Below are 16,096 nucleotides of genomic sequence, written 5' to 3'. Positions count from 1 at the left end.
CAGCAACGACAGGGGAAGCGTTTTTCTGAAGTTTGCTCTGCGTGTGAGGACACCGGGGCCAGACAGCCCAATTCACCTGTACGAGTAGAGTGTGAAGATCCCGCCGTAGCTGAGTCTGGCGCCTCCACCATAAGCACCGCCTTTTTCTCGAATCTCCGTGTGCAAGAATTTAGCTGTCATCAAGCGTGCCAGGATCTTGAGACTGAAAAGATGAAAAAAACGTGAGTTAAGAACAATGCGGCTGGCAGGGCAGTACTGAATATATAACACAGAGTAACCCAAGACGATGGCAAGTGTGTCTGAGTAAGAACAAAATTAGAACCAAGTAAAGCGACACATACATCATGACCTTTTTTTAATTTTAAAATAGAAGCTAGGAGAAAAATGTGAGGAAGATGAACTTTCAGAGGCTTGGGTGACGGGGGTGGGACAGGAACGTCCCTCCTGCTTGACTTGCCGCGGCACACAGAACGTTTAGCAGTGAGTGGTTTCCATGATACAGGCGAACGTGTGGCCCATCACTTACCTGCGTCAGCCTGTGCGCTCGTGTGTGTACACACGTGGCGTCCCTCCCTCAGAAAACACTCCAACAGCGTGAGCTTCTATCAGGGGTCCCACATCCCCATGACTTCCATCGTGAGCAGTGACAGCTGCTGCCCCAGCACAGCCGAGGTGGTTCCGGAAGGACAGCAGCCAGGCCGACCCGACGGGGGCCTCGCCCGCTCATTCCCCCCCCCCGCCCCACTGGTCTTTTCTACAACAGAGCAGGCGGCACAGGCAGAGGGGACGCGAGTGGAGGAGCGAACCTGAGGCTCCGGGAGAGGGTGGGGACCCCGTGCAGATAGGCCCTGATCCCCAACAGGGACCGAGGTCCACCCTCCACGCATCTTTTTTCAGAAACTTCTGTTATTTCTGTTATGTAAGGGAAATTATAAAATACAAAAGAATGGAAAAAACACCTATGATCCCAGCACCCAGGAGTAGGTACCTCTTGTTTTTGTTTCTGAACCTACATCTTTCTATTCAATATAGAAACATGTTCCTACTCCTGATGGCCTGGCAGAGCACGTTTGATTCCTGTAAACACGGAAACAAGCTGACGGAAAAGCGGAGCTGTGATGACACTTCCCAAAGACACCCTTTCCCGTGAGCCAGGCAGCAGCGCCGTGCTCCGGAGCTGCTCCGCACCCACCATCAAGCGTCCCCGCGGCGCCCCTCCCCCTCGCACCTGGCGTGGGCCGGGGCTGTGTACGGGGCGGTCCGGATGCACTCGGCTACGTAGTTGACCGGGAACGGGAGCAGGAAGTGCGTCTTCATCGGGCAGGGCTTGAAGGTGGGGTCCTGGGGGCAGAGGCTGTCACCATGTGTGGCCCAGGGGCCAGCTGGGCAGGTGCCCCCGAGTACCCAGCCCCCCACACTGCGACGCCCTGGGCGGCACCAGCCACGTCCCCACACGTAACAGCCAGGCGCTGATGACCTCGTCCCGCACAACCTCACCTCAGAGCTGAGGTGAAGTATACTACCCCCAACCCAGACTCCCCTGGGACCATCTCATGCCACGCCATTCCCAGGGCAGTGTGTGTGACCTTGCTCGGTCACTCCCCCGGGACAAGCCAGGCCAGCCACCAGAGCTCAGGGGCAGCGGGGTGCACAGGAGGGGAGGTGACCCCCATGTGGCAGTGATGTTTAAACGCAGGTGGACTGAACACGAGGCGTCCATACAGACAGCACCTGGCGGTCCTACCCGACGATGCCCAGCTGGTGACAGAAGGGCCCACGGATGCGCAGCAGGCAGGGCATTAAGCAGAAGGGACTCACCGTCACCATCTTCCTCGTGACTGGGGAGTGCCTGCCAGGTCCCTTAGGTGCAGGTTTCTGAAAGTAAAATGTTTCCCAGAGAAATGAGAAAATGCCCAAGCTCACGTGGGCAGGTAAGGTACGTTCCAGGAAGTGCACAGAGCTCACGCACGACAAGCGTCAGGGTACATCTGCTCGAGGCTTCAAGCTCTGAGGCTGCTGCATCCCCAGCTCAAGTGGTCCTCCAAACAGGAGACTTCACTGCAAGGCTCAAGTGGCTATAGGGGAGCATAGGATCGAAGGCCAAACTACAGGGTTTGGATTCACTGGCCCCGCGGGCAGGCAGGGGCACAACCTCACCTCCACCACGTGTGGGTGCACAGGCTTCCGCTCCTTCTTACTCCGGCTGAGGGTCCTGAGGAAGTTATCCACCGAATTCTCCACCTGAGACATTTGCTGGGGAGTAGCATTCACGGAACATCTGTTTAAAAAAGTCTACATGCAGAAAACCATTACTATGAAAAATAAAAATGTTACATTTTGCATAATTAAAACAAAAATGAATCACATACAAAATAATGCTCAAAAGTGTAAAAACGTTTACATGTAAACGTAAAAACAAAAACTGAATAAAACAGCAGCCAAACAAGGCACCACTACAGTCGTCTTCCTTCACCACATGTTTTCCAGGTACGAAAAAGCCTGTCCCTTATCTCAGTGTGTTCCAGACAATAAACAGCCAGTTCCGCTAAGCTCTGTGCTCTCCTGAGAACGAGGAGGATGCAGAGACTAGATCTCCAACAGTGCCTTCAGGGCTACAGTATCAGAGGACTGAAAACGCAATTATTGTCTGGAACAGAATGAACCGGTGGTCATTAAAGTAGAAAAGTGTAAGTAGGCAAAGAACTGCCTCGCTCCCAAAAAACATTTCTCTGTGGCTCTTCGGAACTCTACAGAATCACAGATACCATCATACATACAGTACACTGACAAACTGTATCCTTTTTGGTTTTGGCCATAAATCCTAAGTCTATTTTGGTTGAAATAACAGGTACCATGACAACACCACTGTGTTCTAGGCTCTAGACCAACTGCTTTGCAAACATGCTCTCCTTCCTTGCCCTACATCTGCAAAGGACTGTTTTATGGAGGAAACAGAGAAGGTCCCTGTGGCTAAGTTCCCCGAGACGCCAGCCGTGAGTGCACAGGCAGCCCAAGAACTAACTGGGCGCCGGCTCTGCTGGCCAGAGGCCCCCAACCTCCTGCTGCCCAGGTGGTCCAGGAGAGCCTGCTAGTGACTCCCAAGAACTGCCGGGCCAAGGTCCGGGGGCGTGTTCCACGGACGGAGCTGCAAGCTCAGCTAAGGCGGCGGTGCTGGCGGTGAGGCAGGTGCTCCCAGCTCAACAGCCGTCGTCCTCTTTAAGTCTCGCTCGTGTCGCAACCTGAGCTGAAGGCCGACCACGTGCAGAGGCTGGCGTTCACCCCAAACTGGTGCACAATTACCCTCACAAGAACCTCTGAGCTTTCACCGTGGCCTCGGGCAAGAGGACCTCGGCGGGGTCTCGCTGAGGCTCATTTACGGAACATCGGCTGTTGAGTCATGCAGCACGGAGTCCACCTGTGGCTCCAGGTTAAAGCAGCCTGCCCTCCTCCCCACCTCCCAGGACACTTGTTCAACTTCTGTATAAAACAGCGCTTTCACAGAACATCTGGAGTCTAGAACGATTCTGTAGCCTCCACCAAGCGTTTTCTAAAAAGCATCTAAAACTACACGTGGTAACACAGGATAAGGATGGAATCTTTGCTTAGAAACAAACTGCAGCCCCACCTGAAGTTATCACAGTTCAAAAGATGCTTCTTAATGCGCGGGAGCTTCCTCAGGATGGGCTTGATGTCCGTCATCTCTGCGATTCTCTTCATGAGCCTCACCTAAGCCAGAGAACCGACAGGTAGAGATAGACGCGCCTTGGCTTGGACCAGACTTCCCTGACATGGGGTCCCGTGGGGACATGGGGTGGGGCGGCGGCAGGGCCAGGTTCTGTGCCCACGGGGGACGCACACTTGCTCCGCTGGGGGGTGGGGGAGGGGCTGCAGGCTGGAAGGAGGAGGGTGAGCGAAAAAACTTTTTCCCCATGAAACCTGGCCAGTTTGAGTTAGCCTTTCTGAGACGTGAACCCCAGAGACCCAGCCGCCCCTGAGCGCGTCACCTGGTCCATCCCCCCGAAGGTCTCCTGCAGGTCCCCCGCGGGTGCCAGCGTCCTGCCCGCCCTGATGGACGCGTAAAGGTGGCCTGCGTCGGGGACCCCGTTGGACAGCTCCTGAGCTGTCATCTTCACCAGCACTCGGAAGTGCTCCTCGTCCTCAAAGCGGGGGCTGTGGAGAAAGAAAAGGCAGTAAATGAGACCCAGTCATGCCCCCTTCAACAGCAGGGAAATTTGCTAAGTGTAGGTTCTTAGATGATGTAAACCGTCCCTGGAGATGTCATGAGTCCACAGGAGTCACAGGGGGAAAGAAACCAACAACCAACAAAGGCATGTGGCTTCCGCTCTCAGGACCCGGCAGACTCAGGTCTCTGGCATGTCCGGGGATTTACGTCTACTTACTTGTTAAAGATTTCACTCCACAGATGCATCATGTCTGGTAGGTTTCTATCGAGGCAGAAAGATGAAAAGAGCACACCCTATATAAATCATGACAGAAGAAAAAGAATAAGAAATTATGATGTAATTTAAAAGACGCCGGAGAAGCCAACCCTCACCACCCTGAGCTGAGGAAATGGCTACCTGCTCGTAGGTGTCGAGGTGCGAGTCGTCAGGGAGCACGTGGGGGGTGGCAGCCAGGCCCCCCGTCTTCAGGTCCACCTGCTGGGCCAGCTCCCTGTAGTCAAGGCTGCCGCAGCCCAGCCTGTGCAGGGAGAGCGCGGAGTCACCGGGGCGGGCCGGGTTCCCATGCGGCATGTCCCCCCAACCACCGCCTGCCAGCCCAGCAGCTGCTCTCGCCTCCCCCCCAAACTCTGCAGCCTGCAGCCGCTCTGGTCAGGTAGTCTTGGGGGTGAAATCTGAAGAACGAGCCTTAAGAAAAAAAAAGTCACTTCAACTTCTTTTGGAGGAAACATTCTAATCGCTGTTCCTAATGTAAGAACTAATTCAAGCCAAGGTGATGACTGAGTTTTTCCTGAATCCACGCTGCCGTGAAGGGCAGGCGGTGGGAGCCATACTGATAAAAGGGCAGAGAACTCGGGAAAGGTTCACCTCCTCCGGGGGTGACCCCAGGCCTATGCGTCATATTTAAAGGCTTACATTTTCTGATGAAAATAATCATCTCTTCATAATCTTAAAAAGAACTCAGTTGTTGAGATATAGCTATACCTGTAATACCTTGCGCTCTACATTTATAAATATTTTAATGTACTGTATTTTAGTAAGAAAGTATGATTCCCTAAGGAAAATTCTCAACAAATATACCATCCACCTTTCTGTAACACTACTGGATTTGAAAATTAAAATGACTCACTGAAAATTGATTACTGATACATTGAAACAACACACACAGAAAACATCCACTAATAAATTTGCAATGACATGCAGAGTTCTGTAAATGCGTATCTTCGCCCCAGAAGGAGCCCCTTACTTGGTGAGGACGTTGCAGAAGAGGGGCACATAGGGCCGGAGCTCCTCGGGCAGGGTGTTCAGACTCAAGAAGGCTCTGAAGTAGATCACGCCGTTGGTGGGCTGTGTGCAGTACTGGACGGGCGTGTCCCCAGCTGCAGGAGCAAAGGCACCTCTTTATAATTTTTACCAGTAAAGTTTTAACCATGTAACCATCATTTAATATTTTTAAAATGCTAAAGCTTTTCAAGGATGGGGGTTTACATTTTATATTAGCAAAAAAACACTATTCATTTGCCATAATTCAGACAAATTTCCCTCTTGTACTTTCATCACAACAAAAGCTGAAAATCTTCAACGCTAAGTAACCCTTGTGCTTCTTGAAAAACGAGAGCAGAGTATGAACGTTCTTGGGGTTTTCTAAACACCCCACAGTCCAGCTGCAGTCCAGCCGCCCTCCCCACCTGCACCCAGACCCTCCTTGGGTATCGGCAGGGACTCTGGCAGGCCACTCCCACAACAGGTGACCTCACTTTCACCCACCCCAAACGCAACTCACCCCCTAACAAGTCCTGTCCCCAAACCCGAGGACCCTCATGCCCCACAGCACACTGGAACCCACCCCGCTCGACACCCCAGGCCTCTGTGGCCCCAGTTCCCTCACAACTGTGTGTTCTACTTTTTATATCCCGAGCGCAGTGCCCTGAACCAGCGGAGGAACTAAGGCATCTACTGACGATGAATTACTTCACTGATTCCTTCCTTGAACACAATGAACTTCACTGATAAACCAAACCTGAGGGGGTTAAACGATCAGTGGGACGTGAACCTCGCTTCCCAGAAGCCTGGGCCAAAAAAGAGGCTTCATTTACATGCGCAAATGAATACATCAGGTGTGGTAAACCGGACAGGCCCCGGGACAACAGACATGTCACACAAGTCCAAGGGATGCTTGCACACAGCCTGAATCCTAAACTAGATGCGGGAACCAGTGAAGGTGTAAGGCTGTCGTCAGACCTGCTCAGGAAGGAGCAGCAAAGTCACATCACGGCCATATAGAGAAACGTTAGCACCACAGGGCACGTCTCCTGTGTCCAGCAGAAGTGAGTGATGGGCGCAGACGTGGGGGGATGCCAGGAAGGAGCGGCTGCCACCCACTCCGTGCCCCACAGTGCAACACCTAGTGCTGTGGGCCTCTGGACCCTGGCTGGGCTAAGGAGCGGGCGTGGGCAAGGGGCCCAGAGGACGCCCGTGCCCTTGAGAACTGCATGAACACACACACAGCGGAACCTGAGGCCTCCCCGCCCCCAGAGGCAGCTCAGCCCTGTCGGACCCACCCAGGGAAAAACACACGCAGGCCCTCGAGTCCACATCTGCCGTCGCTGAGCTGGACTAGGAACGGGGCTTGAACGTCCTATGAAGACACCCACTGGTGACTCTCCCCAAGACGCAGCCTAACCCCCAGCCGGGGCACCAAGACCCGCCACTGACCTGCCAGAGCCACCTCCACCTCCGTGAACGGGATGCGGGGCTCGATGTCCGACACCTTCAACGCGGGCAGACACGACACGTCCTGAGGTTGGCTTTGCTGAGCCTGTAATTCCAAACCTAAGAGGGGAATGAACATCCAGGACGATACTTAGAAGGTCTTACTCGGTTCAGCTCCTATTTATTAACTTACATTAAGACTCAGCCTCTCCCATGCCAAGCGTGGGGGAGCCCGTCAGCACTGGGGTTCAGAGGTTTCCCAGGAAACCAGATTTAGAAGCATAATAACCAGCTTGGCAGGCAGCTCTCTTCCTAATTCTCATTCTCAGCGATTTAAGAGAACGATTTTGCTGGGGAAAGGGGGGAGTAGTTTGCTCAAGCAGTTTCCTCTCTGCCCCCAACCAAAATTTTCTACTAGAGACTGAACTAGTGGATTGAAACTAACTTTTGTGCTTGTTTATTCTTATGTCATTTTCACAAACCTCAGCAATACGCTTCTGTAATCACAAAGTTCACAAATTACAAAAATGGAAAAAATACCTTTTCTGGGCCTGATCAGAGGGTAGATGCCCCTTTTGTACAGACTGGGCAGCCCATGGGGAGGGGCCCCGGGCTGTAGCTGGGGGACGTCACGGGGTAAAGTCAGCGCTCCCGCTGTCACCTCACCCCCCACGCCCGCCTCCCCGAGTCCCCAGCACTGGGTCCCCGGGCCCGCAGAGGGGTTTCAGCGCAGCTGCTCCCGGGCACCCACCTGTGCCCCGTGGAGGCCTGAGGACCTGGCTCCCCAGGCTCTGAGGAACCCCCTGCACTTTCAAGGCCCCCCCACCTGGCCCTCTCCCCGCAGTCAAGCAGAGCACCCCAACGCCACCCTCAGACGCTTCCTCGTTCTCTGCGTTTGGCCTCCTGCCCTTGTCCCGGATAACACTCCCAGCGGCCCCGGCTCAGCTCCTCCTGTCAGGATGCTGCTCCTCTGGTGGGGGCGGGATGCAGATGCATCAGGGCAGCAGAGGCTGCGAGCACTGTCCTCCACCAGACACAGGCTCCCAACGGCCCAGCCCCACCCCTTCACACGATACACACAGACTCCCAAACTGGAAGATTGTTTGATGTTTCCAATAAATTAATCTCCCATTCCCACTTCTCATTGGTGTTCATCTCCAGATTGGACCCTGACTCACTGATTCTTTGCACTGAAGTCCACACTCAAGACTTACTGACCTAACGGTAAATGCTCTAGCACTGTGTCCTCCCTAAGGGACTGTGCAGTGATCTGGAAGACAGAAAGACGCTCTTTAACCAGGCCCTGCATTCCTTCACATGCACCTCCACGGCCAGGCCAGACGCCTGACAACTCAGCGAATGCACGGTCTGTGCTGAGGCATGGAATTACCCTCTGTGCCACAAATGGCTATAAGCACAGACGGAAGATGGGTGGGACCACATCAAACTAAAAAGCTTCTGACAGCAAAGGAAACTGTGAACATGAAAAGGCATGTACACAGCGGGAGAGAAAACTTGCAAATCAAATATTATCTGGTAAGGGGCTAATATCCAAAATATTTAACGAACTCAATAGCAAAATACAAACGATCCAACTAAAAAATGGGCTGAGGACCTAAATAGGCATTTCTCCAAAGAAGCACACAGATGGCCAACAGCTATAGGAAAAGGTGCTCAACATCACTCATCAGGGAAATGCAAATCAAAACACATGAGACATCACCTCACACCTGTCAGAATAGCTATAATAAAAAAGACAAGAGATAACAACTGTTGGTGAGGATGTGGAGAAAAGGGAACCCTTGTGCACTGCTCGTGGGAACGTAAATTGGTGCAGCTACTATGGAAAACAGTATGGTGGTTCCTCAAAATATTAAAACTAGAACTACCATATGACCCAGCAGTCCTACTCCTGGTTATTTATCTGAAGAAAATAAAAACACTAATTTGAAAAGATATACGCACACCAATATTCACAGCAGTACTATTTACAACAGCCAAGATATGGAAACAAACTAAATGTCCACTGACGGATGAATGGGTAAAAAAAGATGCGATACACACACACAAACACACACAGTGGAACACTACTCAGTCACGAAGGAGGAAATGCTGCAATTTGCAACAATGTGGATGAACCTTGAGAGTATTATGCTTAGTGAAATAAGTCAGATAGAGAAAAATAAATACCTATGATCTCACTTATAGGTGCAATCTACAAAACAAAAACACAAAAAAGCAAGCTCATATATACAGAGAACAGACTGGTTGGTTGTGGTGGGGCGGGGAGGAGAAATGGATTAAGGGGTCAAAGCTACAAGTTTGCAGTTCTAAGTAATCCCTGAGGGTGTAATGTACAGCACTGTTACTAAAGTCAGTAATACTGTATTGAGATTTTAAAATTGCTAAGACGAAATCCCGCCACATCCGGGAACCTGAGCGGTCGTCGGAAGCTAATCTGCCTCCTGAAGAGGCGAGATTCCTGCAGGTGCGGGCTCCCAGCGCCAGACCGCCCATGGTGGCTCTGGCAGCCGGAGAGGAGGAGGACAGAAGCAGACTCTTTGGGATTTTCTCCGTAGATGATGAGGTCATCTGCAAGCAGTCGCCTCCTCCTCAGAGCAGCCGTCGCAGCCTGGAGGTTATAAAAGGGCTAACTGGCTCCCTCTGCTGCCCAGTCGCGCCGCCAACGGGCTGAGGGAAGGGATTAGGTAGCCGGCCCAGCACAGGCGACCGGGGACTGAAGAGCGCGCAGCCCTCCCGTGCCACTTCCCAGGTGGATGAAAGGCTCTTGGTGCTGCAGCCAGGAGTCAGTGCTGTGCCTCTGAAGTGGGAGAGCCAACTTCAGGACACTGGTCCACAAGAGACCTCCCAGCTCCACATAATATCAAGCAGCGAAAATCTCCCAGAGATCTCCATCCCAACACCAGCACCCAGCTTCAGTCAACGACCAGCAAGCTACAGTGCGGGTCACCCTATGCCAAGCAACTAGCAAGGCAGGAACACAACCCCACCCATTAGCAGAGAGGCTACCTAAAAACATAATAAGGCCATAGGCACCCCAAAACACACCACCAGACGTGGACCTGTCCACCAGAAAGACAAGATCGAGCCTCAACCACCAGAACACAGGCATTAGTCCCCCCCACCAGGAATCCTACACAACCTACTGAAACAACCTTAGCCACTGGGGTCAGACACCAAAAACAACGGGAACTACGAATCTGCAGCCTGCAAAAAGGAGACCCCAAACACAGTAACATAAGCAAAATGAGAAGACAGAAAAACACACAGCAGGTGAAGGAGCAAGATAAAAACCTACCAGACCTAACAAATGAAGAGGTAATAGGCAGTCTACCTGAAAAAGAATTCAGAATAATGATAGTAAAGCTGATCCAAGATTCTATTTCCAAGATCCATAATCTTGAAAATAGAATAGACAAAATGCAAGAAACAGTTAACAAGGACCTGGAAGAACTAAAGATGAATCAAGCATCGATTAAAAACACAATAAATGAAATGAAAAATACTCTAGATGGGATCAATAGCAGAATAACTGAGGCAGAAGAACGGATAAGTGAGGTGGAAGATAAAATAGTGGAAATAACTGCTGCAGAGCAAAATAAAGAAAAAAGAATGAAAAGAACAGAGGGCAGTCTCAGAGACCTCTGGGACAACATTAAACGCACCAACATTCGAATTATAGGGGTTCCAGAAGAAGAAGACAAAAAGAAAGGGACTGAGAAAATATTTGAAGAGATTATAGTTGAAAACTTCCCCAATATGGGATAGGAAATAGTTAATCAAGTCCAGGAGGCACAGAGAGTCCCATACAGAATAAATCCAAGGAGAAATACACCAAGACACATATTAATCAAACTGTCAAAAATTAAACACAAAGAAATCATATTAAAAGCAGCAAGGGAAAAACAACAAATAACACACAAGGGAATCCCCATCAGGTTAACAGCTGATCTCTCAGCAGAAACTCTACAAGCCAGAAGGGAGTGGAAGGACATAATTAAAGTGATGAAGGAGAGAAACCTGCAACCAAGATTACTCTACCCAGCAAGGATCTCATTCAGATTTGATGGAGAAATTAAAACCTTTACAGACAAGCAAAAGCTGAGAGACTTCAGCACCACCAAACCAGCTTTACAACAAATGCTAAAGAAACTTCTCTAGGCAAGAAACACAACAGAAGGAAAAGACCTACAATAACGAACCCAAAGCAATTAAGGAAATGGGAATAGGAACATACATATCAATAATTACCTTAAATGTAAATGGACTAAATGCTCCCACCAAAAGACACAGAGTGGCTGAATGGATACAAAAACAAGACCCATATATATGCTGTCTACAAGAGACCCACTTCAGACCTAGAGACACATACAGATTGAAAGTAAGGGGATGGAAAAAGATATTCCATGCAAATGGAAATCAAAAGAAAGCTGGAGTAGCAATTCTTATATCAGACAAAATAGACTTTAAAATAAAGACTATTAGAAGAGACAAAGAAGGACACTACATAACGATAAAGGGATCGATCCAAGAAGAAGATATAACAATTGTAAATATTTATGCACCAAACATAGGAGCACCTCAATACATAAGGCAAATACTAACAGCCATAAAAGGGGAAATCGACAGTAACACAATCATAATAGGGGACTTTAACACCCCACTTTCACCAATGGACAGATCATCCAAAATGAAAATAAATAAGGAAACACAAGCTTTAAATGACACATTAAACAAGATGGACTTAGTTGATATTTATAGGACATTCCATCCAAAAACAACAGAATACACATTTTTCTCAAGTGCTCATGGAACATTCTCCAGGATAGATCATATCTTGGGTCACAAATCAAGCCTTGGTAAATTTAAGAAAATTGAAATTGTATCAAGTATCTTTTCCGACCACAATGCTATGAGACTAGACATCAATTACAGGAAAAGATCTGTAAAAAATACAAACACATGGAGGCTAAACAATACACTACTCAATAACGAAGTGATCACTGAAGAAATCAAAGAGGAAATTAAAAAATACCTAGAAACAAATGACAATGGAGACACGACGACCCAAAACCTATGGTACGCAGCAAAAGCAGTTCTAAGGGGGAAGTTTATAGCAATACAATCCCGCCTTAAGAAACAGGAAACATTTCGAGTAAACAACCTGACCCTGCACCTAAAGCAATTAGAGAAAGAAGAACAAAAAACCCCCAAAGTTAGCAGAAGGAAAGAAATCATAAAGATCAGATCAGAAATAAATGAAAAAGAAATGAAGGAAACGATAGCAAAGATCAACCAAACTAAAAGCTGGTTTTTTGAGAAGATAAACAAAATTGACAAACCATTAGCCAGACTCATCAAGAAAAGAAGGGAGAAGACTCAAATCAATAGAATTAGAAATGAAAAAGGAGAAGTAACAACTGACACTGCAGAAATACAAAAGATCATGAGAGATTACTATAAGCAACTCTATGCCAATAAAATGGACAACCTGGAAGAAATGGACAAATTCTTAGAAATGCACAACCTGCCAAGACTGACTCAGGAAGAAATAGAAAATATGAACAGACCAATCACAAGCATTGAAATTGAAACTGTGATTAAAAATCTTCCATCAAACAAAAGCCCAGGACCAGATGGCTTCACAGGCGAATTCTATCAAACATTTAGAGAAGAGCGAACACCCATCCTTCTCAAACTCTTCCAAACAGTATCAGAGGAAGGAACACTCCCAAACTCATTCTACGAGGCCACCATCACCTTGATACCAAAATCAGGCAAGGATGTCACAAAGAAAGAAAACTACAGGCCAATATCACTGATGAACATAGATGCAGAAATCCTCAACAAAATACTAGCAAACAGAATCCAACAGCACATTAAAAGGATCATACACCATGATCAAGTGGGGTTTATTCCAGGAATGCAAGGATTCTTCAATATACGCAAATCAATCAATGTGATACACCATATTAACAAGTTGAAGGAGAAAAACCATATGATCATCTCAATAGATGCAGAGAAAGCTTTCGACAAAATTCAACACCCATTTATGATAAAAACCCTGCAGAAAGTAGGCATAGAGGGAACTTTCCTCAACATCATAAAGGCCATATATGACAAACCCACAGCCAACATTGTCCTCAATGGTGAAAAACTGAAACCATTTCCACTAAGATCAGGAACAAGACAAGGTTGCCCACTCTCACCACTCTTATTCAACATAGTTTGGGAAGTTTTAGCCACAGCAATCAGAGAAGAAAAGGAAATAAAAGGAATCCAAATTGGAAAAGAAGAAGTAAAGCTGTCACTGTTTGCAGATGACATGATACTATACATAGAGAATCCTAAAGATGCTACCGAAAAACTACTAGAGCTAATCAATGAATTTGGTAAAGTAGCAGGATACAAAATTAATGTACAGAAATCTCTAGCATTCCTGTACACTAATGATGAAAAATCTGAAAATGAAATCAAGAAAACACTCCCATTTACCATTGCAACAAAAAGAATAAAATATCTAGGAATAAACCTACCTAAGGAGACAAAAGACCTGTATGCAGAAAATTATAAGACACTGATGAAAGAAATTAAAGATGATACAAATAGATGGAGAGATATACCATGCTCCTGGATTGGAAGAATCAATATTGTGAAAATGACTCTACTACCCAAAGCAATCTACAGATTCAATGCAATCCCTAACAAACTACCACTGGCATTTTTCACAGAAGTAGAACAAAAAATTTCAAAATTTGTTTGGAAAAACAAAAGACCCCAAATAGCCAAAGCAATCTTGAGAACGAAAAACGGAGCTGGAGGAATCAGGCTCCCTGACTTCAGACTATACTACAAAGCTACAGTAATTAAGACAGTGTGGTACTGGCATAAAAACAGAAAGATAGATCAGTGGATCAGGATAGAAAGCCCAGAGATAAACCCACACACATATGGCCAACTTATCTTTGATAAAGGAGGCAGGAATGTACAGTGGAGAAAGGACAGCCTCTTCAATAAGTGGTGCTGGGAAAACTGGACAGGGACATGTAAAAGTTTGAGATTAGATCATTCCCTAACACCATACACAAAAATAAGCTCAAAATGGATTAAAGACTTAAATGTAAGGCCAGAAACTATCAAACTCTTAGAGGAAAACATAGGCAGAACACTCTATGACATAAATCACAGCAAGATCCTTTTGGGCCCACCTCCTAGAGAAATGGAAATAAAAACAAAGATAAACAAATGGGACCTAATGAAACTTCAAAGCTTTTGCACAGCAAAGGAAACCATAAACAAGACCAAAAGACAACCCTCAGAATGGGAGAAAATATTTGCAAATGAAGCAACTGACAAAGGATTAATCTCCAAAATTTATAAACAGCTCATGCAGCTCAATATCAAAAAAACAAACAACCCAATCCAAAAATGGGCAGAAGACTTAAATAGGCATTTCTCCAAAGAAGATATACAGACTGCCAACAAACACATGAAAGAATGCTCAACATCATTAATCATTAGAGAAATGCAAATCAAAACTACAATGATATATCATCTCACACCAGTCAAAATGGCCATCATCAAGAAATCTAGAAACAAGAAATGCTGGAGAGGGTGTGGAGAAAAGGGAACACTCTTGCACTGCTGGTGGGAATGTGAATTGGTACAGCCACTATGGAGAACAGTATGGAGGTTCCTTAAAAAACTAAAAATAGAACTACCATATGACCCAGCAATCCCACTACTAGGCATATACCCTGAGAAAACCATAATTCCAAAAGAGACATGTACCAAAATGTTCATTGCAGCTCTATTCACAATAGCCCGGAGCTGGAAACAACCTAAGTGTCCATCATCGGATGAATGGATAAAGAAGATGTGGCACATATATACAATGGAATATTACTCAGCCATAAAAAGAAACGAAACTGAGCTATTTGTAATGAGGTGGATAGACCTAGAGTCTGTTATACAGAGTGAAGTAAGTCAGAAAGAGAAAGACAAATACCGTATGCTAACACATATATACGGAATTAAAAAAAAAAAAGTCATGAAGAACCTAGGGGTAAAACGGGAATAAAGACACAGACCTACTTGAGAATGGACTTGAGGATATGGGGAGGGGGAAGGGTAAGCTGTGACAAAGCGAAAGAGAGGCATGGACATATATACACTACCAAACGTAAGGTAGATAGATAGTGGGAAGCAGCCGCAGAGCACAGGGAGATCAGCTCGGTGCTTTGTGACCGCCTGGAGGGGTGGGATGGGGAGGGTGGGAGGGAGGGAGATGCATGAGGGAAGGGATGTGGGAACAGATGTATGTGTATGACTGATTCACTTTGTTATAAAGCAGAAACTAATAAAAAAAATCTCAAAAAAAATTAAAATAAATAAATAAATAAATAAAATAAAATAAAATAAAATTGCTAAGACGATAAAATTTTAAAGTTCTCATCACAAGACAAAAAACTCTACATGTGGTGTCAGATGATAACTAGGCTAATTGTGGTGACCATCTCACAATATACAAATACATCAAATCAGTGTGTCGTACATCTGAAAACTAATACATTATGTCAGTTATTCCTCAATTTAAAAAAAACTTAAAAAAAGGAAGATGGAACTTCTCAATTGGCACTCACAAAACACAAGTTTATCATATTAATTACAATTAGCATGTTAAATTTATGGAAGACATTTGTAGCAACATGGATGGACTTTGAGATTATCATATTAAGTGAAGTCAGACAAAGAAAGACAAGTATCAAATGATATTACTTATATGTGCAATCTAAAATATGATACAAATGAACTTATTTACAAAACAGACAGACAGAAAACAAACTTCTGGTTACCAAAGGGAAAGGGAAGAGGGATAAATTAGCAGTTTGTGATTAGCATACACACTACTATATATAAAACAGATAAACAACAAGGTCCTACTGTATAGCACAGGGAACATATTCAATATTTTATAATAGATTGGTTCAAGATGGCAGAGTAGAAGGACGTGCGCTCACTCCCTCTTGCGAGAGCACCGGAATCACAACTAACTGCTGAACAATCATTGACATGAAGACACTGGACTCAACAAAAAAGATACCCCACATCCAAAGACAAAGGAGAAGCCACAATGAGATGGTAGGAGGGATGCAATCACAGTAAAATCAAATCCCATAACT

General features: G+C 46.6%; 1 protein-coding gene across 2 annotated transcripts in view; it reads right to left on the bottom strand.

Moving 5' to 3' along the window:
* The window catches only part of PITRM1 (pitrilysin metallopeptidase 1), a 40,331-nt gene that overhangs the window by 4,410 nt on the left and 19,825 nt on the right, over positions 1–16,096 (bottom strand). For both annotated transcript variants that reach the window (XM_081227016.1, XM_081227017.1), the window contains exons 15-24: positions 6,897–7,013; positions 5,428–5,560; positions 4,581–4,701; positions 4,401–4,477; positions 4,005–4,170; positions 3,626–3,726; positions 2,158–2,278; positions 1,819–1,875; positions 1,229–1,341; positions 77–202 (exon numbers count right to left, since the gene is read on the bottom strand). In XM_081227016.1, the coding sequence (XP_081083142.1) occupies positions 77–202; positions 1,229–1,341; positions 1,819–1,875; positions 2,158–2,278; positions 3,626–3,726; positions 4,005–4,170; positions 4,401–4,477; positions 4,581–4,701; positions 5,428–5,560; positions 6,897–7,013 (1,132 nt within the window). The remainder of the gene's footprint in view (positions 1–76; positions 203–1,228; positions 1,342–1,818; positions 1,876–2,157; positions 2,279–3,625; positions 3,727–4,004; positions 4,171–4,400; positions 4,478–4,580; positions 4,702–5,427; positions 5,561–6,896; positions 7,014–16,096) is intronic.

Source organism: Mesoplodon bidens (assembly GCF_964165515.1).
Source record: "Mesoplodon bidens genome assembly, chromosome: 3".
In the NCBI taxonomy this organism is placed as follows: Eukaryota; Metazoa; Chordata; class Mammalia; order Artiodactyla; family Ziphiidae; genus Mesoplodon; species Mesoplodon bidens.
This window is presented reverse-complemented; position numbering and strand designations above follow the sequence as displayed.